Here is a 24,563-nt window from a genome sequence, read left to right on the forward strand (position 1 = left end):
ATCCTGGATGTCAGATTAGCAAAAAGAAAAAAAAAATTTTGTTTTTTAATTACAGCAGCAAAAAAAGCTTACATAATAGTATTACATATGTTTAACAAAAAATAAAGAATAGAGTTAAAGCATTATAAACCACATATAATCACTTATAGTTCAAATGTTTACCTAAGATCCTAAGCATGTGACTTTTATGTCTGTGAATGTGAACTGAAAATGTGATTTGGTTTTTTGTCCACAAATGTAAGGAAGTGTAACCACCAATAGTTTCATTACCTTCTCCTTAATTGCAATCTGAAACGGCTTTTGCTAATAAGACTGACATGTTAACTACTTTTATTCTTAAAGTATTATTGTATATTTTCTGTTCTTTTGAAAAGTGTGGTGCTTAGTAGTATTATGTCCCAATCAGATGATTCATGATACACAACATTTTCATACTTGGGAAATGTTAACACATTATAGTCCTTGCTTTGAAACATAAAAGAATTAATCACAGACAACACATTTTCATATTCCTTTGACGCTTGAGACCATTTAAATGATGTGGCTTGCATGCAGCCCCATTTTGGGCCCTCAGCGCCCTCTACATTGTCCCTCTGTGTCTGTATTTTCACCCCAGGCTTTACTCCTCTTGGCATTGTTTTGTATTTGCATGAAAATCTGTAAATTTTTTTTGCATGGCAAGTCATTGGTAATGCTGAAGTTAAATGTCTAACATACCTTGCAATATCACATGCCATTAATTCTTACATGATTTTTTTCTTTTATTTTCAGTTACTGAAGTTTAAATATGCTTGAAATGTAAAAGTGGCATGAAACTGGAGTGATGCAAGAATATTTAGTATTCCTTTAAGGACTATCATTTTTAACTGGGAAAATTTGGGGGCAGTTCTCAACCTTGTTTTTTGGACATCAACCATCAATTACAAATGATGATAAAACTATATTGAACATAGGTGCTGTCAGCAGAGTAATAAGTTCTGAAGTGATACCTTTTTTCCCTCTGAGAATGTAATTTTAGTACTTGAATATAAAGTATATGTCCCCTAATTTCAGAAATTATTAATTATTTGATTTTTCTTAATGGGCACACAAGCTCTATTACTTTACTGAAGGTTTCTACTACCTAAAAAAGTAACGAATTACTTACTGAGTGACAGCACCAACATTTTAGTGCTTTAATGTTTTCTAAATGAACATGATTACCAAAATGGATATTTGATATGGGAATGTATGAGTATACAAAGAAGATAAGTTATTTATGTCATTTTTGTCAAGCTTCAAATCCATAAGGGCACAGGACCAATTCCCACCAGTGGGACAAAAGCACACATCCAAACAAGTGTCCTTTCCTTCTAAGTAGTCACCTTGCTCCTCTACATTTATTCCTAACAGCTGCCATTGCCAAAAATGTTTTCGAATACCTGTTTTCAAATTACCTTCAGAGTCTTTGGCACCTTCATTTCAACAGCTGTATGGTAACAAATCTTGTTCCTTGGGGAGTGATTTTGATTTTTTCAGCAGCTAAAAGATCTTCAGAGCCAAATCGGCCAAACAAAACTGGTAGTCAATCTGGTGAAACAGATTTTTTAATGACATATGAATATGTAATTAGTAAGACCTGCATAGCCAATAGCTTACAAAATGACTTTCAACACATTTCCCAAAGAGGAATCCCACAAAACATTTGCATAAAAACAGCAGCAGTGGAATTAATGGAATTTTCTTAAGGAGTCTTCTAAGCAAGCACATGATTATCTCCTTGAATGAATAAATTCTAATACCTGTATCATTTGATGTATCTAGGTGTTATTTTTAATTCTCCCTTATTTAAGCCAATGGAGTAGTTAAAATTTTTGAAAAGTCAATCTTAAGTTTTTTACCTGATCAGGACTCTAGTTGAGTGACTGCTGCTTTTCCTTTGATAAGCTAATATCAATTTAATACCTCTTTTAGCGGATGTTGGCTGATTGACTCCTGGCTGTCACCAGCTAGCTCTGTGATATCAGAATAGGATACAGCTTCTCTGTGCCTCTCACTCCCTGTCTACAAAATGAGAGGTTGGGGCTAAATTATCTTTAAAAAATATCTTTTGAATAAAAATGTTACAGTCTAATGATTATATATTCATATGTGAGGCTATAATTATCATATACCCTAAATCTCCATACATCTTTGTGCGGTTTTAATTAAAACTAAGCAGAAGTAACTCAAATTCAGGTTATTCTAAAAGACATCAAGACACTGAGAAGAAAACTAGTTTCTCCACTAAAGTGTTTTCTACCTGATGGTGATAAGATGACATTTGTATAGCACTTTATGTTTACATTGTCCTTTGTGAGTCTCACAACCTACGAGCTGCTATCATTGTCCTCATTTTGCAGATGAAGATACTGAGGTTCAGGGAGATTCAGTTACCTCTCTACGGTGACGGACTAGCAAGGTGTAGAGCCAGCACAAAAAATTCTGGGTCTTCTCCTTCTAATTTAAGACTCTTTCCCTCCATCACCATTTATCTGTAACCGGTCTTTTGCTTAGGAGACAATTTTTTCAAGGTGCCACCATTCAGAATTCATACTCCTTGAGAATAAAATTAACCTTTAGAACTCTCTGGCACCGCTTTAGAATCATCCACTTGCGTCACTACAGCTCTCTGTGCTTTTACAGACTAGTTGTTTTGTCAGCATGAGTGTGACAACAATTAGACGTCCCGTTTTTGCCCCATGCCTTTTCTCCTTCACAGTCATTCAATGACAAGCGTAAAAAGAGCTTCATCTTTTCACGAAAATTCCCATTCTACAAGAACAAGGAGCAGAGTGAGCAGGAAACCAGTGATCCTGAACGTAAGTAGATTCTCAAAGATAATGTCACATGCAACATAAGAGAAAAAATATTCACAGGCAACACGCAGGATGTAGGCTCTCCCACGCCACACACCTAGGCAAACAACACAGCAGGCAGGCAGGGCAGGTCTACTACTGTGACCAGTGTTTGACTGCAGTCTGGATCCCTCCTTTCACGTGGCTCTTCTTTGCAGAAGGCATTGGAGAGAGACTTGCCGAAATTGGGACTTGGACCCAACCAACATTTATCTTTGACCAGGACTGGGTCTGGTTTGCCTTTTCTATCATGCAACTCTCTAATAAAGTCTTGAGAAAAATTCTTTTCTGAGAAGAAACCTTGGATTATGTTGCCACATATGTTTTTTGGAATGCTAGGAACAATTAAAGTATCTTTACTGATTACTAGCACATTTGCTCACTCTTTCCCTCCCCAGAAACACTAAACACTTGCTGAGCACAGAGCTTGTAATGGTGGATATCGTCTAGAATTTGCTATGAAATTTGGAGAGGTTTATTCCTTAAGTGGGGCATTTCTGTGGCAACGTGATTAACCATGGGCAAAAAAAAAAAAAGGCATTTGCTGAATTTTTTTTTCTTAGAATCTTTTGTCTAAACCTTGAGTTTCTCTGCAAATCAGAAATTTTCTTCTTGAGAGAGTTTGGGGTGAAAGTTGTTTTAAAAGAGAGAATGGGATCCAGATTGTTCAGGCAGCACGGTCTGTCATGGTAGTATTCGTTTCAACTCCACTGACTTCTTCCTTCCTCTTCCGTGGCTGTTCTTCCTCTCTCATTGCTCTCTCTGGGGACTTCCATGCAGGACATCCCCGGATTAGGTGACGACGGTTATGGAACAAAGACTCTGAGTAAGTTTCCAGGAATGGTCACTGTAACTTTTCTTTTCTTTTCCTTTCCTTTTGAGTTTGGCTTTTGTTCCTTTTCTTGAGGGCCTTTCACTCCTAGCATGCACAAGATACGAGTTTTATTTGTTACCTAGCTGTGAATGCTCCTACAAAGTAATTTTCAATCGTTTTGTTCTGCATGTCAGCATTTAAAAGCAAAGTGTGTCAGGCACTCTAACTTCTGTTGCAGTTAACACCATCCCTTTCTGACCATGTGATATTATCAACATGGTCCTGATGCCCACTATAGCATCACTTGCTCTGCCGCTTAATACATCCCAGAGAGCAAGAAACCATGTTGAAAGAAAGGGTGAGCCAAGTGTCCTAGAACAGCAAAATAGAAATGTACTTTATGTTCTTCCTTCTACCTTTTCACATGGAAATATTTAATGACCTTGTCAAATCTCATAATTGGGTTGTACTTTGCTGTTAGTACAGGAGCTATTTTGTAGTCAAAAGGAACACGCATTCTCTGAAAGCAAATATTAAGCTACTTGATCTTCCATGAGTATTTACTTGTTATTAACTTTGATTTTTTTTCTGACTTGCGGTGATCCTGCTTGAAATGTTTGTATGATAAAGCTTAGATATGTAATAATATGCTTTTCTATCAGTGATTTATTAGCTACATTACAAAATCAGGTCTTCACTTTATAGCATAGAGTGAAAAATAAAATATATTAAACCTTTGCATTTTCTAGTTATTCATATATTTAGTTTGTGTCTGATTCCACTAAGCAATTAAAAAACTAATTATCCTGTGTATTAATATACTATGAAATTTTCCTGTTTAATAACTAACCCCATTGTGTAGGCATCAATGAAATGAGAAGAGAGTTTTGTGTCTTTTGCAACTGTATCACATATTTAATTTTTTTTATTTTGTTTGTTTTAAATTAACAGCTATGGGCAATATTTTTAGAAGCTGTTTGTTTGTATAAAACAAAATTGCACTGAGCTGGACTTTGTTTTCAAGGGCTTTTTCTATAACCCTGTGTAGTGATACCCCTCATAACTCAAACTGTTCATTTTGAGAGTTTTTAAAGGTATTTATTTATAAAAAACAAAATCTGATCAAGAGTACTGATCTTAAAGATGAAAACTTTATTTTTGAGTCACTGTATGGAATGTGGTAGACAGTTTTTCTTGAATTAGTGGCTGAAGTTTAATGATTGATTTCAACATTATCTGGACAGCATCAAGCACCACCAGAGAGAATTTGTAAATTTTCAATACGAGAGGGAAAAGAAGCATCTTAATATATTGCTAATAATAAACATTACTAAAAAGTAGTGGATTTTGGAGTCTCAAAAATAGGATACGCTTTCAATCCAGAATATGCAAATGTTTGTTTGCTCTTTAAAAATTGAACAAATTTAAAAAGTAAAACTCAGCAACAACAAAAAGCCCTGTCATCCTCAATTCAAGGTACTTAATAATCTACACAAAGATACGCTAATATTGGTTATGTGCCATGACGTTCATTTTGGTAACAGAAAACAGATGTGCACAGGTTCATCCACATTTCTTTCCCTGTTGCCTCTTTGCACTTCCACAATACATGCCCAAATTAATAATTCAGTTCTGATCATAGACCAACACAAAGAGAAATGATTTGTGTGAATTGAACCCATGCTTTGATTTTCATCAGTTTCATGCTCTAAAATGACTCTATCCAATTGGCAAGAATGTATAATACCAAAGCACTATTTTTTATTGTTAGAGAATAATTTTACATATTATTTTTCTCTTTCTAAAAATGTTAACTATTATCACTTTTTTAAAAACTGAAGTTATTTATAGTGAGCTTCAGAAATCAAATAGTCACATGTTCATCATTTAATTAAAGTAATATACAAATAAATTGATAGACTGATGAGTGTATCTTCTATAACTTAACAAGCACTATGGATGAAAGAAAATGATTGTGGAAATCAGAGCTCAAATTCTGGCTTATAACCAATACATCCCTGTTAAGTTAGGTGAACTATGTATGAAGAAACAGTTTGAAATATTGCTGTGTAAGCAAGTCATTCAGCATGAATTAAAAAAAAATACTTCATGCTAGAACCTGTACTGTGCATAAGGCCATTTCTTTCCTGCCTGTTCCATGCCTCCAGGATTCAATAGCTATCCAAGCAAGGATCCTAAAATAAAAACAAGGAACTATTGAGCTGATTCATAAAATATTTTTCAGACTCACATCTTCCTCAGAGATTTTCAGCTCACTCACTGAAGCAGAAAAGATCTTCAAGAATTCCTATTCATCCTGAGAATGTGTTTAGGAAGTATTTAAACAGAAATAAAATGCAAGGGAATCCAGGGATCAATTAGTAATTTAAATTGCAGTATTCCAGAAACATACTTAAAGGCTAAAATAGAGAAATAAAAAAGCCTGCAAGAAAACAGTACCTACATACTAGAAGCTCCTGAATTTATAGTCAAGAAAACATTCAGTCCAGACATGCAAGTCATTGTCACATAAATCTTGCAAGTCAGAGGTATATGGATGGGTCATAGTATTTTTTTAATCACTTAAAATGACATTATGCATTTTTTGTAATTAAAGATACTTTCTTCATTTGCTAAAAGAAGAAACAGCAATCAAGCAGCGGGTTCCTGTAAAATGGAGATAAAGTTTTCATCTTCTTTATCTTATCTGAGCTTTCTTAATGCAGCCTCCTCTGCGGCCTTTTACTTGCCTTTCGCTCACATTTCTAGTAGCCTTGCATGAGTGTATTCCTTTCAGTTCTGGCTGCTCTTCAATGCTTGGTATCTCTTTAATTTGCTGTGCTGTTCTTGCAGAACATGTTTCTTCTAATGCCAGCGATAGCGAAAGTAGCTACCGTAAGTTACTGCTTTGGTTTGTGGTTCTTTTCTTTGCAATTGCTCCATTGCCTGTGGTGGTCATTTCAGATTTCTGTTGTTGTTTTTCAATTGCTACCTTTTATCATCCGTATTCAAAGCAAATGGCTTGAAATGAAATTATTGAATGTGGAAAGATGAAAAAGACACTAGAGTGGACCTTTATATGATTTGTGCAAGCAGTTCCAGCCTTGGTCAGTTGTGACTCAGTGATTCAATTCTCACAGAGAAGGTGTGTAAAAAGTTCAACATGGTGGATTTTCACATTGTAACCCCCAAAATAATTGAAACTCTCAACTGGAGGGTGGAAAATCATCGTGGCATTATTTTCCTTCTCATTTTGCCATTTCCTTTCTGTTCTTGGCTCCTCTTTGCGGGAAAAACATTTATAAATTAAGTGTTCCTTTAAAATCAGGTGTGAATCTTTTACATCACTTTCTCTTTGATCAATCTTTTAAGGTAGTCTACTATGACATTTCTAACTTTACTTTTTTGTTAATTGGGAAACTGATGAAAGAGTTTCATCCTCTAATATTGAAAAAACTTAATTTTTTTAATGTGACCAAGTCTTCTTAGATCAGAAAACTTAGCTGAAAAGGTAGGTGACTATTTTAAAGTTGTTTCTGATCTTTGTTTGGTCACCTCAAGCCATTTGCTTAGTGTATGAAAATATCCACCAAACACCAAGCACATCCTTTTGAGCAGTCCTCATGGTTTCTTACCTTCTACTTACTTGCTGGTATTTGGTGACTAACATAGGTACATATTTTTACTGGGATTCTTACGATTTCTCTAAGATTAATTTATATTCCTTAGTGAAATGGGTTACCCAAAAAGCAGGCTTAATGCATGTGACCCACAGATACTAAGGCAGAAATTGGTTTTGTCTTTTGTTTGAATGAGTATTGTATTAATTGAAAACTAGAATTGTTTGGGGCTTCTCCCCAATTATAGCATGATACTTTACAAAACGATGCCTTTTTGAGGTGGAGAGCCAAATAGTGGTACAACACATAATTTGGATTTTGAGAAAAGCTTTGGAAAATCAGAGGGGTGGTAAGTAAGAGAAAAAGCACCAAAGAGGAAAGATGACAGACGGAGGTAGGCTCAGAGGAGGAAGATGATGTAGAACACAGAATAAAATGAAAAACTTGTGATAAGATACCCTTGATCAATCAAACATTAGACTGATAATAAAACACCTGATTTTCTTATTGATAAAAGTCTTATTGATAGAAGAAATTCCATCAATTCCTACTGATGGAAGAACTCAAAAGGTCCTTGTTGTCAACATGGTAACATGTCAATATTTTTACATTTTTTTATACTTTTATAATTTTATTATTATCCTAACTTCAGAAAAAAATTGGCCTCCCCTCTTTTTCATTTTATTTTAAACCAAGAACCTAGGCCGAGAAGAATTGACCAAAGCTTGTGTTAATACGCCTAAGCTTCCCTCAATTTAGTATGTAGAAAGATATAACTTATTTGTTGGGTACCAAGAAGACCAATGACACTAGTTTCCTTGATGTTCAGTTTTCAATTTTCAAGTGTTGTGCTTCCATCCAGTAGACACAGGTACAGAAAATGAAAGCATCATGCCTTCTCTTTCAATTCTTTTAATGAAAAATATATACTATACAAGAACTACCCTTTCTTTTAAAAATCATACTTTTGTAGGGTATTTTAAAGGCTTCTTCTCTGTTGCAGAGGTGGGAATATTTTTCCCAAAATTATTAAGTTATAAAAAGTGGGCCAAGACTTTCAACTCCTTAACAGATTTTTAAAGTGATGTTCCAAAATGATGTCAATAATTATTTTTACTCTCAAATGCTAGGTGCACATAAATGTTTATTGAATGAATAAATGAAACACTTTTGGGCATCTCAGATTCTCTGTGAGGAGAGAGAAGATTTGGAACTGGATTCTATGACATTAGTAGGGCAGATACGAAATCTAATCATCTCTATTGGCTTGAGTCTCATCCAAGGTTATAGAAGGTCAGCCACCCAGATTGTTTTGTTTACAAACGAACAAAAGTAAGAGGAATTTTTATCACAGCTCAGAGGAGAAAAATGGCATTTATTCCTCCAGAATGGAAATACGAAGAATTACCGAGGAATATTTATTTATTTGTTTGGTACCTACTATATGGGAGGTCCTCTTCTTGGATACCAATAGACCAATTGTGAATATCAACTAACTCTAGCTCTCAGCACACATAATAGTGGGAGAGAGATATAAATAAATGAAAATGTGCACAAAGTGTGGCAGGTACTGAGATAGATGTGTGGCTGAAGAATAGTGGGAGCAGAAAAGGTAGTTTCAGAGAGGAAGTAGCTTGTAGCTTTGAGCTGAGCTTTGGAAAGATGAGGAACTTGCTAGCCTGGCAAGATGAGGAAGAAACTGCCCAGAAAGAACATTGCCACAACAAAAGACTCAGAGGTTTGGAGCAAATAAATTTTCCAGAAGACACCAACTTTGATGTCAAAATAGGCTGCATTTTTCTAGTGAATTCATGGCTTTTGCTGTAATTATGACTAAAAGTAGTATAAACAAATATTTTTTAAAATCCTCTTTTTAGCAATATCCAGGTGTTATATTTCACGGTTTTACTTTACTATTCCATATCCACTCTGGAGACAAAATGGTTTAATAATGATAATAGTAATTCGGAGTTAGAAACAAAGACCTAGGCCACTGCGCTTCACCATCCAGAGTGGACCATTCACTCTGGATCCTACACCTTGTAGCAACCTTACTTGAAAGTCTTACATGTTTCCTGAGGTATAACCCACACACACATAGATACACACAAACGTCAATTCCTCATAAATAGTTTAAATCTTTGCTGCAACATCTCAAGCATTACAAAATAGGTTTTCCAAGTCCAACTCTATTTAGTACAAGCTAAAATTGCAGTCGATAAAGTGTACATTGTCTAATTGTGCAAAATGCCACCTCAAAACGATTTTAATTATGAGCTAATTCCAGATTTCTGTCAAGAAAGTAGGAAAATTTAGCCCGGTATTTTTGGCTGTTCTGTAAATACCTTTCAATTCTCCTTGTATTAGGAAACAATAAATACTAGGCAAGTATAATGAGGACTATGCCAGTCTCTAAAGCTGAAGACATGCCTTCCTCAAAGCTCCGTAAAGCTCTTTACATCATCATCGATGTGTGCAAGGTGATAAATATCCTTTCAACCCATTAGTGCTCATCAGTTAAGTAGGATTTTCGAAACAAGGATCTTGAAGAACTGATCTGAATGAAGGTGTTGAGTTTAGGAGACCCAAAACTTCTCCACTGAGGTCAGTCAAAATGGCACATATTCTTCACCTTGCTCTATTCTTCTCAACTATTGCCCTTAGATGTCTTTACCCTTTGGTTTTTATAAAGCAGTTTTTCATTACATCTATTATCTCATTTAATTTCTGCAACAAAACTATTAGACATGTTTTACATTAATAGCCCCCTTTCCACATGAGGAAGCTGAAGCTCCAAGAGGCTGCCTACCTTATTAAAGTAGTAGCACTGCAGATCCAACCAAGACATCTTAATTCTGAATCCCTTTCATTTCTCACTCTTCCCTGTAGTTTGTAATCCAAGGCTCTTGTCATTTTACCTTGTAACTTTCAACCATTTCATACTACCTATAAAGTTAACAGAAACAGCAACACTTATATAACATTAAATATGCACCAAGCCTGATTTTAAGGACTGTATGTATATTAAGTTCATCTTCTGAACATCCTATGGAGACAATTTGCCATGAATTTACTATATGACCTTAAAGAAATTACTCACAGTCTTTGAGCCTTAGTTCTCTCCTATGTAAAATGAGTAGCTTGAATTAGAACAGAAATGGCAAATAAATTTTAATCAAGATTCCAAATCTAGCCAATTGGCAACAGCTGCCAGAAGAGTTGTAATCAAAAGTATTCTAAAGCCACGTTGAGGCTCAGCAGTAATCCCGGCAATGATCAGTTTGTGATGCCTGTCAAGGTCACTGAGAGTAACGGTGTATGGTACATACCTGCCATCTATGAAAGTACATGAACCCTAAACCCTCTCTTAGCACTAACATTCCATAGCTCTAAGAACCTAATTAGTTCTTAATAATCATCATATGCAGGCACTAAAAACTAAACTCTGGGCATTAAATGTACTGCCACTGGTCTTCACCTCCATCATCTCTCTTCTCTAGTTTCCAGGAATTCCTTAAAAACAGCAACTTGCTTTTCTCTAGCATGAAGGCATACTAGGGTCTCTCATTGTGACTGGCTTCCAGTTTAAACACAGAGTGTTTTGTAGAGACTGTGACAAAACCCTCTGCCAAGTCTCTGGCAGCCACAGATGTCCACACACAGCTCTGTGCTGCTCTCCCACTTTCAGCCATGCAGTTGCCAAACAAGACCAAGAGATAGTTTGTACCTTTTTGTCAGCTGTTATTTCGAAGTGCCAACCCCTTCTGAGTAGAAAATAGAAAAACTCTTAAGGACGACTATTTTATGGGGATGGCATAGCAGAAATACCAAAAAAAAGAAAGAAAAAGAGTGAGAGAAAGAGAGAGAGAACTTGTGCTTAGCGGCGAGCACCTGATGGCCTCTTAATAACTCTGACCTGGTTTCGGTCCCCCTCTCTCTCCTCAATTTTTTGTTCATTTGTAAGCTTTACCTTGATACCCCCCCTCCACCCTGTCCCACAGAGAATTCTGCTTCTCTCAGCATTTCAAGACAGCGCAGTCTGCTCCACAAGAGCTGAAAAATCTGTGGTATTAAATCTTGACTCCACCACTTACTAGCTGAGGAATCAGGGCTCATTAACATCTCTGAGCCTCAGTTTCTTTATCTGTAAAATAGGGATTATCAGATTACCTACCTCAAGCAATGGCTGTGAAAAATAAAAGCCAGTGAGTGTGAAGGCCCCTCAAGACCTGCAAAGTGCCATAAAGCCATGAATTTTCTCTTCTTTATCACAGTGGCTTTTTCTCTTCCCCTTTGTCTCTTTTTCATTACCCATAGGGTTTTTCATTCTTGAACGTGAAAGTAAAAATTGATTTAAGATGCTGAATTCACAGCAATTATGTCATGCCCACCTCCACAGGTTGCCCCACAGGCTTCCTGGGTATTTACACAGTACCTGATTGCCACAGGGTGTTGAGAATTGGGGTGGCCCGGACATAAGGGATGCTGCCATTGCTGTCTACCAACAGTACTGCTCTGAACCACAACCAGTGCCTTTCATAGAGAAGCAAACCAAGAAGTGATGGATAGACAGAGATAGAAAACTCTTGAGCAAAACTAATCAAAGCTATGCTTTGCCCTAGTTTTCTGAATCACAATCATACATACTGACATCAAACGTCTTATTAAAGATTTGGCTTTAGAATGTTCCATCAGAATGATTTGCAAAGCCATTGGGAAGAGATTTTTATGGGAATATGAGGTACTCTATTTATTCAGAGAAAACCATGCTTTCCAAAGTTAAATGACCGTATTGACAGAAACACAAAGCAGAACCTATTTTTGGCCTTATTGCTTATCCTGTTTCCCATGACTGAAATCAGAGTGCAAAATTTTTGACATCTTTCTTTATGTTAAGTGTTCAGTGAGGACTGGAAACACAGCGATGAATGAAACTCAGTCCTTGCCTTTATGAAGCTCCCATTCTAATAAGGAGGTCCAAGAATTACTTGACATTTAAAGCTTTTGTTATGCCATGGCCAGGATTCTTCCCTTGCACATTAGTTGCTGTAAAGTTACAGTCTAAAATTGCAATGTTAGTCTACCATGCTTCTACGCTTAAAACTATGCTTTTCCCCAATAATTTTTACACTTCTTCAATTGACCTACAGCATTTTCCTGCTGAAATAATACTAAAGTAAAACCCTGACTGCTTATACCCTCTACATAGCTCAGGCTTTAGATAACTGAGAGTTAGTAATCAATCACCTTCACTTTTTTTTGGCCCAGGCTCTGTAAATTTCAGTATTCAAAAGGAATCATTTTTTTCCTGAGTATGAAAAAGAGTGAATCTGACTCCTCACTGACCAAACCCCTGACCAATGTGGGAAAGTCCCCTGAGCACTTCTGGGGCAGCCATGGGTAGGTACCACCTAGGAGGGGTACCAAGCTTCATTCCCTGTGCCCTTAGGAAGTAGCCTGGCATGATGGTGCCATTCTGAGCACAAGCCCTCCTTGGGGCTGAGGTAAGACATGACTTTAGCCTGGGGTCATTTCTCACACTTGAAAAAATAAGGCACCACCGCCTCCATCCCACTCCAGCTCCCCAGCCTCCAAGGAAGACATATGACTTCACAGCTATACGCACATATTACTTAACTTCCCCAAATCAGTCATCATTATCAAAACAGTCAGTGACATTAACTCTTCCTATGAAAGTACCTCTCCTTCAATGGTGCTGGGCCATTGAAGGAGGAGGAGAACCTGGCGTTGACAGGCTGTGTATGTGCTTCAGGGGTGGGTACTGAGGATGTACAGCAGAGGTGAATTGCCCTGCGGTTTCAGAAGTTACCTCATATTCCACTCCCGCTCCACAATCTCTTATAGTAGACAGAAAGTTCTTTTCAACAGCCCTAACCTGTTGCCCCACTAAAGGTTAGTCAATGCCAATGAAAATGCAGACACTTCCGGGTTTGCAGCTGAAATTGAGCTAATCCTGTGACCAATTAATTCATCAATTGTATAAAATGGATGACTGAAAAAATAATTGCCAAAAGCCAATTTACTTTTTGTGGTTACTTGCTGACTTGAGGTCCACCCTGATTCAGAAGGCTTGTAGCAAATGACATTGGAGGGGCTGACATTTTACTACTGTGTCTTCCTTAGTTCTCTATCTGAAGTTTCCAGGCATGGTTTAGCAGCAATTATAACCAATGATGTAAGACACTCCTCAATTTTTGATCTTCCTTAATTGACCCACAGCATATTCCTGATGAATTACTGTTAGAGTAAAACCCTGAGTGTCCTGATGGAAGTTTTTATATCATAAGTGAAATAAGCATATACTTGCTTTTGAACAGTGTGCTTCTTGGGGAAATAAAGTAGAAGATGAAATAAAAGGTACAGCAATTCTGATTATGTAGCAGCAAACTATTATTTAGGACCCTTTCCTTGAACTAAATGCCTCCTTTTAGATAGTAATTCTTGGTGTAGAGGCCATGGCATTCCATTCTCAATGCCAGACAGAAAGCAGTCTCACAGGTCATTGCCCTGCAGCAAATAGCTAGTGACCAATGATTACTAAGAGTTGTGACTGTGAAAATCTGATACTAAAATAGCGCTAAAGGGTTTTATGAGCATGAAGGGATTTTTGAATGGTTCAAGGAGAAAGAGCAAGAATTAACCCTGAGCTGTGTCTGCTTCCTGTGTTTCAGAGCAGGGCTTGTCTCTGTAATATATAACTGATTGTTAGTTCACTGTAGTTTTCTTTTCTTCTCTTCTCAGGAGGACAAGAAGACCTCATTCTTTCCTATGAGCCTGTTACAAGGCAGGAAAGTAAGTTTCCCAGGACACTTTCATTCCTGATTTCTTGAAGGAGGGAAAGAGCAAAGGACTAAGGAGAATAAACTCTGCTTAATACTCAGTTGTCTTGAGACCATACCCTATTCTCTCTCTCTCTCTCTCTCTCTCTCTCTCTCTCTCTCTCTGATGCTATCACCAAACAACTTCCCCTCTGAGTATAGGCAGTAGCAGCTCCTAAGAGAAGGATGCAGCCCTCCAGATGGATGGTCCTCAATCTGAAGGAGCACATTCAAATTAACTAAAGAGCACTAGCTATGAGACTGGTGAACAGAGTCTCCTCAGAGACTCATGTCAGCTCAGTATTGAGAAGGACTTTCTAGCAGATCTGCCTAAGATATAGGCTATCTGTAAGCTGCTGCTTTTTCCTGGAGGCATTTATACAGAGACTAATTGCTACTGACAAGGATATCGAAGAGAGAATTCAAGCATTAGATGGGGAGTTGTAGCCAATGAACTTTAAGATTCCTTCTAATCCCAGATACAAGGGAATCTAGAAACTGCAGCAACGTGTAGAGAGTATCTTGATCTGGGGAAAAGAAATCATGAAAACATAAGATGTTATTACTTCTAACAATTACTTTTTATAGTCATGTCTAATCAATAGCCAAACAGCTGTTTGGATTCTTTTTTCTTCCACTCAATTGACTAAATTCAGTTGTTTTGACATTATGTAGGCAGAGCCAGAGAGTAAGCAAAACGCCTCCAAATGTTTCTTTTCATCGACAGATACTGCAGTTGCTTTTCTCTGCTAGTAGATTCCAGAAAGTAGGCATTGCGAACCTCCTGAGTGTTAAACATCAATTTCCCTGTGCAAAGCTGTATGAGTAATTTATCCAGTGAAGTAATGCCTTTTAACAGCTCATACTGTTTGGCGATGAAGAATCACCCTTGCAGGAAAGTTTTACAGTTGTTTCCAAGTCTTTCTCTTCATCTACTTCTTCCTTTCCTGTTCTGTAGTAAACTACACCCGGCCAGTGATTATCCTGGGGCCCATGAAGGATCGGATCAATGACGACTTAATATCTGAATTCCCTGATAAATTTGGCTCCTGTGTGCCTCGTAAGTGTCATTTTTCTTTCCCCTAAGGAAAAAAAAAAAGAGCTTGGATTCTTTATGAGATGGTAATACGTAATTTCGTTCCTCCAGTAGTCTCTCCAGTAATTCAAATACCAACCATTTCCGATTAGCTGAGTGCCTTATTTAATTTCTTTGCCTAACATGTCATTTATGCTGCTGCGTGTCATTCTCTATTTGATAAAATACAATCTCTCTAAACTGATTGTAGCCCCTTAAAAGGCAGGATGAATCTTTGCAGCCCTCCAACCATTTAAAATAGCATGGGATTTATGATAGGTATCAGCATGTTTTTATAGATTAATTGAAATGCCACTGAAACATTATTTTTTATAGAATGGAAGAGATCAGAAACAAAGCCATATATTAAAATCCTCTCAGAAGGACTTAGGGCCATAGGTCAATCCTAAAACCCAATAGGCTTTCCCATGTTGACAGTCCCAGGTTTAGGGACGATGAAGACAAGAAGATGTATAACACTTCACTTTGACCTCTAGACCATTATAGACTTTAAACTACTTTCTTCTCATTGTAGACAATCATTGGGCTTCCTGGTCCCTCTGATTGTAGCCTTATTAGATTCTAACTGCTCTGCCTTTCCTGCTCCCCACCTCCCACCATACTTTCTCCACTCACTCACCCCATCTATACCCCGACTCTGTCACATAGAAATGCATGCAGACCTTCTATGTATGTAGACAGGCCCACCAGGAATTTTTAATTTATTAAATAATGAAGCTCTTATTTCTGATACCACAAATATTTCTCTCTCAGTCTACATATTTTAAGCCTTATGCTTTCAAGTGTTTCTAACATTCTAGTATGAAAATTTTATGTGAGATACTTAAGAATAGGGAATGAACAAAAGACTAGGATGATTGCTGTATCTCATGAAACAGTTTCCAGCAAGGGATCTGGGAAGAGAGCCTGCCATAAAACATATCCTGAGAAAGTCTTCAGATAGGAAGAATCAAATGAAACTCCAGGTAGTTTATTTAGAGCAGCCTTCAGCTTGCTCTTCTACTTTTGAGAGAAAGAAAACAAAGTACTTAAGCACTCTTTCCACTTTCCCCTTCACTTTGCATATTCTTTCTTTCTTTCTTTCTTTTTTAATTGTACTTTAGATTCTTGGGAACATGTGCAGATCATGCAGGATTGTTGCATGGGTACATACATGGCAAGGTGATTTGCTGTCTCCATCCCCCCATCACCTATATCTTTTTTAAATTAATAGAACCATTTTATGAAAGTCAACATGTTCATTTTACAAAACTTGAAAAATGCTAAAAAGAAAGTTAAACAAGAAAATTAAAAGTACACAAAATCCCACACAACACCCAGAGATAACATCATTGTTAATATTTTGGTGTATTTCCATCTATTCTTCCTATGCATGTATTTTTCCCTGTGGTTATTTCTTTTTTGCTTATTTAAAATTTTATAAAACTATTTCAAATGATTATTATATCACAATCATTCTTTATGAACATTTTGTTTATTCCCTATTTTTCACTATTATGAATTACAACTAAAATACAATTGTAATTCTATTCTATAATTATTACTTATAAAGTAATATAATGAATATCTTTTTTTCAAAGACAGGGTTTCACCATGTTGGTCAGGCTGGTCTTGAACTCCCGACCTCAGGTGATCTGCCCGCCCTTGGCCTCCAAAGTGCTTGGATTTCAGACATGAGCCACCATGCCCAGCCTATAATGAATATCTTTAAGGATAAATCTGTATCTGAAGTTTTGATCATTTTTAAAAACATATTTCTAGGAAAAAATAAGTGAGTAAAAGTTCAAAAATACTTTAACAGCTTTTATACCTATTGCTAGATTGCTTTTCCCTTGTCTTCTTACCAGAAAAATTGGGTGAAATGATTAGAGTTGCTGGTTTTTAGTCCCACCTTAACTGTGATTATCTTATTTTATATATGTTGAGAATCTAAATTTTATGTTCCTCTATAGAATATTAAGCTTTTGTTCTGGCAGGCAATGATGTACTGACAGATCAGCTTCTTCCATTTGTGACATGGTTTTAGACTTTGGGAAGATGGGTATAGAGTAAGTCTAGAGGAAGCTTTTAAAATGCGGCCTTTCCGGGATCTCCACAGTTTCTGGCTGAACTCCAGTGCCTCCTAGCACTATGCGATGTCTAAATTCTCCATTTGGAAATGGCCTCTAGGCAGAGAGGTGGAATGAATGCTCTCTCGTATATTTCTCTTTTCCCAGAGATTACAGCCCTGTACTTCCTGTTGTCTGATGTCTGAAAACAGTTGTTTCATATATTTTGTCCAGTTTTTTAGTTGCTTATGGTGGGAGGGTAAGAGTGGTACCTATTACTATGTCATAGTTCTTCATGCTACATATTTCTACATATCAATGTTGAGGATGTGGTGGAGAATACAGGTATATAGGAAGTTTATGAGTATAAATGCACCTTATTATTTTTTGTATTATTTTTTGTTTTATAAAGATACCACGAGGCCAAAGCGAGACTACGAGGTGGATGGCAGAGACTATCACTTTGTCATTTCCAGAGAACAAATGGAGAAAGATATCCAAGAGCACAAGTTTATAGAAGCCGGCCAGTACAATGACAATTTATATGGAACCAGTGTGCAGTCTGTGAGATTTGTAGCAGAAAGAGTATGTTCACCAATCTTCTTACACCTCCCTTGAAGGTTTCTAGGTTGCAAACTGCAATTTTTGGTCATTACTCTCTCTTGATTGCAATTGTAAATTTTGATTAAATCCTCCTTTTAAGACATCCAAGCAGAGAATCACCTTAGAGCAATGTCATTAATCTTTGTTCTAATTTCAATAAAGTATTCTCACTGACTTGGAAAAAGCACCAAGAGGGTTGGAGAGATATCTATAAACCTAAAGGCAATTAACACCTTGAAGTTTATGAGGATTCGCTTTGTCTGTGACTCACTCTCTGAGGCCCCAATAAACAACACTGATTTTATGAAGGCAGGTTTACTACTTTGGTTGTAAACCAAGGGGATATCATTCCTGAATTCTTTTGTTAGAGCAAGTTATTTTTTCTCTGTCTCTGAAAATTTGACATCCTCATGGTGGAAGAGAAGATAGATGAGAAAGGCTGCCCAGCCTGTTGCTAGCAGAAGTTCTAGTTTAGAGGAGATGGAAATGCTGAAATTCTCTTCTTGCTGGTAACTTCAGGGGCATGGAAAAGAGAAGAATGTTCAAAAAGGATAGGATAGGAAGGCACCTGGTTGTGGCTATACAATCTGCCTATAGAGGGATCCTATCTCCTGTGAACACAGGGAACCGATATCATAGGAGAAGATATTTGTTGGGTTGATTTGATTTGACATGACCTTTTTCAATGTACCGCTAAAGAGTTAAACAAGTAATTTTAATGTCTATCTGAGAATACACTAAGAAGTTGCATCTATTTTCTTCCCTCTCAACAGTTTAGTTCTATCAACTATATGAATACTGGTTCTAGTTAGACTGTCCTGGATAATTGCATCTATTTTCCTCTTCGTTCACGTTGTTAACTTGAAATGTTCTGACCAATGAATAATCAACCAGCATTTATACATGTTATGTGGTTGCTGCACTTCACAGATAGAAAACTTGAAATCTATTACCTAAGTAACAAAGGCTCGAACCATCTTAGTGTGTTTCTCATATAAGAAGAGTTCAGTTATTCAGTGGACTCTATTCATTTTCATGTTAACATTATAGATGAGTTTTTAGCCCTTATTATTGATTTAGGACCCTTCCTATCTGCATAAAGTGCCTTTTTTTCTCTTTTTGCATAAAGTTCTTCTCAGGGTAATGAGGCCATTTCTCTCCAGGAGGTAGAATATGATGTGGCAAATGTATCTGCGTTTGCAGAAATGCTTTATAAAGCAGTTCCTTGCTCTGAGCACTCACTGTGATGGAAGCCAAGTTAAATGAGATGTGCTATCATGTAATAGCATTTTTATTTGTTAGCAAACAAGTAATTTACATACCTCGTACCAGCCTCTTTCTCTCAGCATTTAACTTACAGATAGATAGATAGATAAATAGATAGCTAGATATTTTTTTTTTCAATATATAGTTTTGTTCTTGTTGCCCAGACTGGAATGTAATGGCACGATCTCGGCTCACTGCAACCTCTGCCTCCGAGGTTCAAGCGATTATCCTGCCTCAGCCTCCCAAGTAGCTAGGATTACAGGGGCCCACCACCACGCCTGGCTAATTTTTTGTAGTTTTAGTAGAGACATTGTTTAGTGAGACCATATTGGTCAGGCTGGTCTCCAACCCATGACCTCAGGTGATCCACCTGCCTTAGCCTCCCAGAGTGCTGGGATTAAAGGCGTGAGTCACCATGCCCATTCAACCATATATTTCAGTTAACCATTTTTGTGTCTGTCCTCCACTAGATTAAGCACATTGCAGACACGATACACACAAGCACTCGAAAAAGTTCACAATTCCCAATCTTCCGCATTGAATGTTGGGCAGGGTGAGACAATGAAGTATCTATTTAGTCCAACCAACAATACTGTTAGTGCTCAAGACCTGGGTTTGCATGCTCCTAGCTCTAAATTATTGGGCAAGTTAGTTAGTGTGAGTCTTCTCTTCTATAAAATGCAGCTGATAATACCTACCTCAGAGATTTGGGAATTTCTTCTTGACAGTTGTCTTCAGAGATGGTTTTGAAACTTCATGAGAATAGACTCAGTCACATAACATATGGCTGCCTGTCATTTTTGTGTGTTACATCAGGTATTTAAGAAAATAAATCTACCATGAAGCTGGAAGTGAAAAATTAAATTAAATTAAATTAACTGAGAGAACACATGTAAAATGTCTAGCCCAGTGGCAGACACTTTGTAAGGGACTAGTTAGTATTAGTTATTATAAACATTCGGTGATAACCCTATAAATCAAGTTTTAGTTACTCTTTGCAGTGATCTTTTCTAACTTTAGAAATCCAGCATCTCCTACGTTCCTCTAAAACCTACATATATTAGTTTCTTTTTGTTGGATTATGGCCACGTTTTCTATATTAACTTCATATTATTCTTCTCTTTCTCCCAGGGCAAACACTGTATACTTGATGTATCAGGAAATGCTATCAAGCGATTACAAGTTGCCCAGCTCTATCCCATTGCCATCTTCATAAAGCCCAGGTCTCTGGAACCTCTTATGTGAGTAGAGGGCATCGGAGGCCTTCATCCGGCTAACTCTCTGTTCCATATTGTACTGCAAATTACTAACAGAACTTTGCCACAAATGCTTACAAATGGGAAATGCCATTGTTGATTTTTCAGCATTCAGTATGTTTTTTTGATCCTTTAAGTTCTGGGGTACATGTGCAGATTTTGCAGAATGGTTACATAGGTATACACGTGCCATGGTGGTTTGCTGCATCCATCCCCCCATCACCTACATTAGGTATTTCTCCTAATGTTTTCCCTCCCCAATCCCCCCACCCTCTGCTATCCCTCGCCTAGCTCCCCACCCACCAACAGGTCCCAGTGTGTGATGTTCCCCTCCCTGTGTCCATGTGTTTTCATTGTTGAACATTCACCTATAAGTGAGAACATGCAGTGTTTGGTTTTCTGTTCTTGTGTCAGTTTGCTGAGAATGATGGTTTCCAGCTTCATCCATGTCCCTGCAAAGACATGAACTCATCCTTTTTTATGACTGCATAGTATTCCATGGTGTATATGTGCCACATTTTCTTTATCTAGTCTACCATTGATGGGCATTTGGGTTGGTTCTAAGTCTTTGCTATTGTAAACAGTGCCACAATGAACATACATATGCATGTGCCTTTATAATAGAACAGTTTTTAATCCTTTGGGTATATACCCAGTAATGGGATTGCTGGGTCAAATGGTATTTCTATTTCTAGATCCTTGAGAAATCGCCACACTGTCTTCCACAATGGTTGAATTAATTTACACTCCCACCAACAGTGTAAAAGTGTTCTATTTCTCCACATCCTCTCCAGCATCTGTTGTCTCCAGGTTTTTTAATGATCACCATTCTAACAGGCCTGAGATGGTATCTCAATGTGGTTTTGATTTGCATTTTTCTAATGACAAGTGATAATGAACATTTTTTCATATGTTTTTGGCTGCATAAATGTCTTCTTTTGAAGTGTCTGTTCATGTTCTCTACCCACTTTTTGATGGGGTTGTTTGTTTTTTTCTTGTAAATTTGTTTAAGTTCTTTGTAGAGTCTGGTTACTAGCTCTTTGTCAGATGGATGGATTGCATAATTTTTTTCCCATTCTGTTGGTTGCCAGTTACAGAGATACAGACAAATGGAACAGAACAGAAGCCTAGGAAGTAACGCCACACATCTACAACCATCTGATCTTTGACAAACCTGACAAAAACAAGCAATGGGGAAAGAATTCCCTGTTTAATAAATGACATTGGGAAAACTGGCTAGCCATGTGCAGAAAGCTGAAACTGGACCCCTTCCTTATACCTTATAGAAAAATTAACTTAAGATGGATTAAAGATTTAAACATAAGACCTAACACCATAAACACCCTAAAAGAAAACCTAGGCAATACCATTCAGGACAGAGGCATGGGCAAGGACTTCATGACTAAAACACCAAAAGCAATGGCAACAAAGGCCAAAATAGACAAATGGGATCTAATTAAACTGAAGAGCTTCTGTACAGCAAAATAAACAATCATTAGAGCATTCTCTTTTTTTAAAGATACGTCAAAGTTTTTTAAACCACTAGAACCATAATGTCAGTGATTTCTTTTTTTTCGCACCCCTCATTTTTAACAATAATAGTAATTCCTTAAAACATCTTCATTTTGTTTGTTAGTTTTCGAGGTGTTGTTCTTGTTGTTGTTGTTGTTTTGAGGATAGCTTGGTTTGGTTTGGTTTTTTGGTTTGCTATTTTTTTTTTCTTCAAATGATAGGAAGCAATCATTTTTGAATAGTCTCATACTTCTGAGGCAGGTCCATAAGTAAATCATTTTAAATGTGTAGATTTTTTTATAGAGAGAGCAGACGACATTTGAGGCTTTTTTTCATTGGCATTTTCCTTGGTTCTATAATAGAATTCTAACGTTCCTTAAATAAAACTTTTCATACATAGAACATTGTTCTTAATAGTGTTTTCTTAGTGATGTGGCAGTAAAACATCTGTAACTTAAACGAGTAGCTTCATACTTGTGTGCTCAGATTTTTTTTTTCTTGTTTTTTTTTCTCCAAATAACTTGTGAAATATCTTCTTTCAGAAAGCACTAAACAAAGTGGGCAGACATTCATGGTCTGACTATAAAGTCAGTAAAGGCAACTCCCACTCACAAAGGTGAAGCTACAGTAGATAGGGGTAGCAAGGAAAGGGGCTACCAGCAGGGACCTGAAAATTGATCAGGCAAGGTTTGGTTCTTTGCTTTGCCACTGATCAGTTAAGTAACCTTGGGCAAATTGCTTGACCTTCCTAAGATTTAGCTCCTCACCTCTAAACGAGGTGCACTAATAAATTCCTCATAGAGCTAGTATAAAGGTCAAATAACAAGATTAGGAATTTAGTAAAGCTGCTGATATAGTCTTTGGCATACAGTAAGTACTCAATCAATAGTACCTATTATTTTTATAAAAGATATAAAATTACTTTATTATAAAGGAATAAAACTATTTTATTATTATAGAACACATAAATAGCACCTCTTCCATGACAGTGCAAGAGATAATACCAGTGTGTCTGTCACAAGGGCCTTGATCAAATATTGTCTTCATCTGGGCCTCAAGACCGCAGTGTTTGACAGGGTTCAGGAGTGAACTACAGAGTACTAGAAAACAATGTTTATGCAAAGACTGAAGAAACGGAAATTATTTAATCCCAGTGGTGAAAGCAATTGCTTGCAGAGGGCATTGACTATTCTGTGTCTCCTCTAAGGACGAAGAAGCAAAGCAAACTGCAGCAGCTGCAGTGGCAGCCTAGGAGAATTAAGTTAAATACATAGTTGAGCTCTGGGGAAATTGCCAGAGATATGTCTTCAAAGCAGAATATAGTCCCATAAATAAAAGATGGACAAGGGTTCTTACTAGAATAAAAAAATAAGATTAGGAGGTTACCAACAATACTTTCAGCCCCATGAATTTAGGTATTAAATTATAATATAAAGAGTTTTTCCCATGGCTGGCATATGGAAAAATATGTATTAATGATAAAATAATGGTTCTTAATATCATCATCCCCATTAGCAGGTATTAAATTTCTCCTTATGTAGGATACCGTGTTGGGCATTGTGCAAAATGAATTAAGTAAGTACAAATTTCATTATGTAAAATTGATTTATAATCTGTAAAGAGCCTCATAAATATAAGCAATGCTAACATTAATAAGTAGAGAAGAAAAATAGTCCTCACCTCCTGGGAATAGCCATCTTAAAGGCCTGTTTCAGAAATAGAAAAAGAAATCCTCATATTTTAAACACACCGTGGGATAAATGGCTTCCCAGGGGAATGAGGCCTGAGGGAAGGATAGCAATGGCACATTTGGTCCAGAGCAATATTGAGAGAGCGTCCCATCTGGCACTCCATAGAGGTCTACTTCCTTCCACAACTATGAGATGACTTATTTTAGTTAATGCCTTAGGGCACTGTCACAGCCACTTTTCACCAAGGAAAGTTAAACATACTAAAGGCTGGATTTCACAATGAGGACAGTGAATCTGAAATAATTTGCTGTAGCCATGTTCGTGTGTCTCAAGCGCAATGATGGTGATATTCAGACCAATGCAATCCTATTAAATGTTGGATGTTTACTTTACAGTTCACTCTTTTCCGAGGCTTTTACTCCAGGAGCAAAGCTGCCATGAATTGCCCATTCCCTGGGGAGGAGTGAATGCTAGGTCAGCTGGAACAAAAGCATGGCAGCTGTCACATTTAGGCATTGATACATCATCACACACATTATTTTTCAAGTGCATCATCCACATCAAATCACAGAGCTTATTAGCACATACATAGCTGACTCTTCAGAGGAGCATAAAATCAACGATGTGTATGAAAGGGATGTTCTTTTTATATTGTGCCACCGTCTGACTTCCGTTCCCTTCCCACGTGGCAATGTCTCTTCACCCTGCCACCTCCAATCTGCTTTTACCTTCCTGCTCCCATGATGCTCTGTGCTTATTTCTGCCTTCAACTATCTTATAATTATGTTTATCTAGCTCCCCATTTGTTCATTCATTCATTCGTTTACTCGCTTATTCATTCAACAAACAAATGCTGAATCAGACTCCATGCCACATGTTAACAAACCAGCCATGATCTTCACCCTCAAAGAATAACTGATCAGTCAAGGAGACAAAGTAAAT

The 24,563-nt window shown here is 37.1% G+C and overlaps 1 protein-coding gene across 33 annotated transcripts in view; it reads left to right on the forward strand.

Moving 5' to 3' along the window:
- DLG2 (discs large MAGUK scaffold protein 2) overlaps nucleotides 1–24,563 on the forward strand; it is a 1,831,252-nt gene that overhangs the window by 1,798,063 nt on the left and 8,626 nt on the right. For 14 of the 33 annotated variants that reach the window (XM_037744434.1, XM_037744428.1, XM_017544957.2 and 11 more), the window contains 6 exons: nucleotides 2,741–2,840; nucleotides 6,544–6,585; nucleotides 14,073–14,123; nucleotides 15,108–15,209; nucleotides 17,706–17,878; nucleotides 20,294–20,403. In XM_037744434.1, the coding sequence (XP_037600362.1) occupies nucleotides 2,741–2,840; nucleotides 6,544–6,585; nucleotides 14,073–14,123; nucleotides 15,108–15,209; nucleotides 17,706–17,878; nucleotides 20,294–20,403 (578 nt within the window). Of the gene's footprint in view, nucleotides 1–2,740; nucleotides 2,841–3,656; nucleotides 3,703–6,543; nucleotides 6,586–14,072; nucleotides 14,124–15,107; nucleotides 15,210–17,705; nucleotides 17,879–20,293; nucleotides 20,404–24,563 lie in introns of all 33 variants that reach the window. The other 19 variants (XM_017544944.2, XM_017544950.2, XM_037744429.1 and 16 more) reach the window with 3 other exon arrangements.

Source organism: Cebus imitator, unplaced genomic scaffold (assembly GCF_001604975.1).
Source record: "Cebus imitator isolate Cc_AM_T3 unplaced genomic scaffold, Cebus_imitator-1.0 Scaffold174, whole genome shotgun sequence".
Lineage (NCBI taxonomy): Eukaryota > Metazoa > Chordata > Mammalia > Primates > Cebidae > Cebus > Cebus imitator.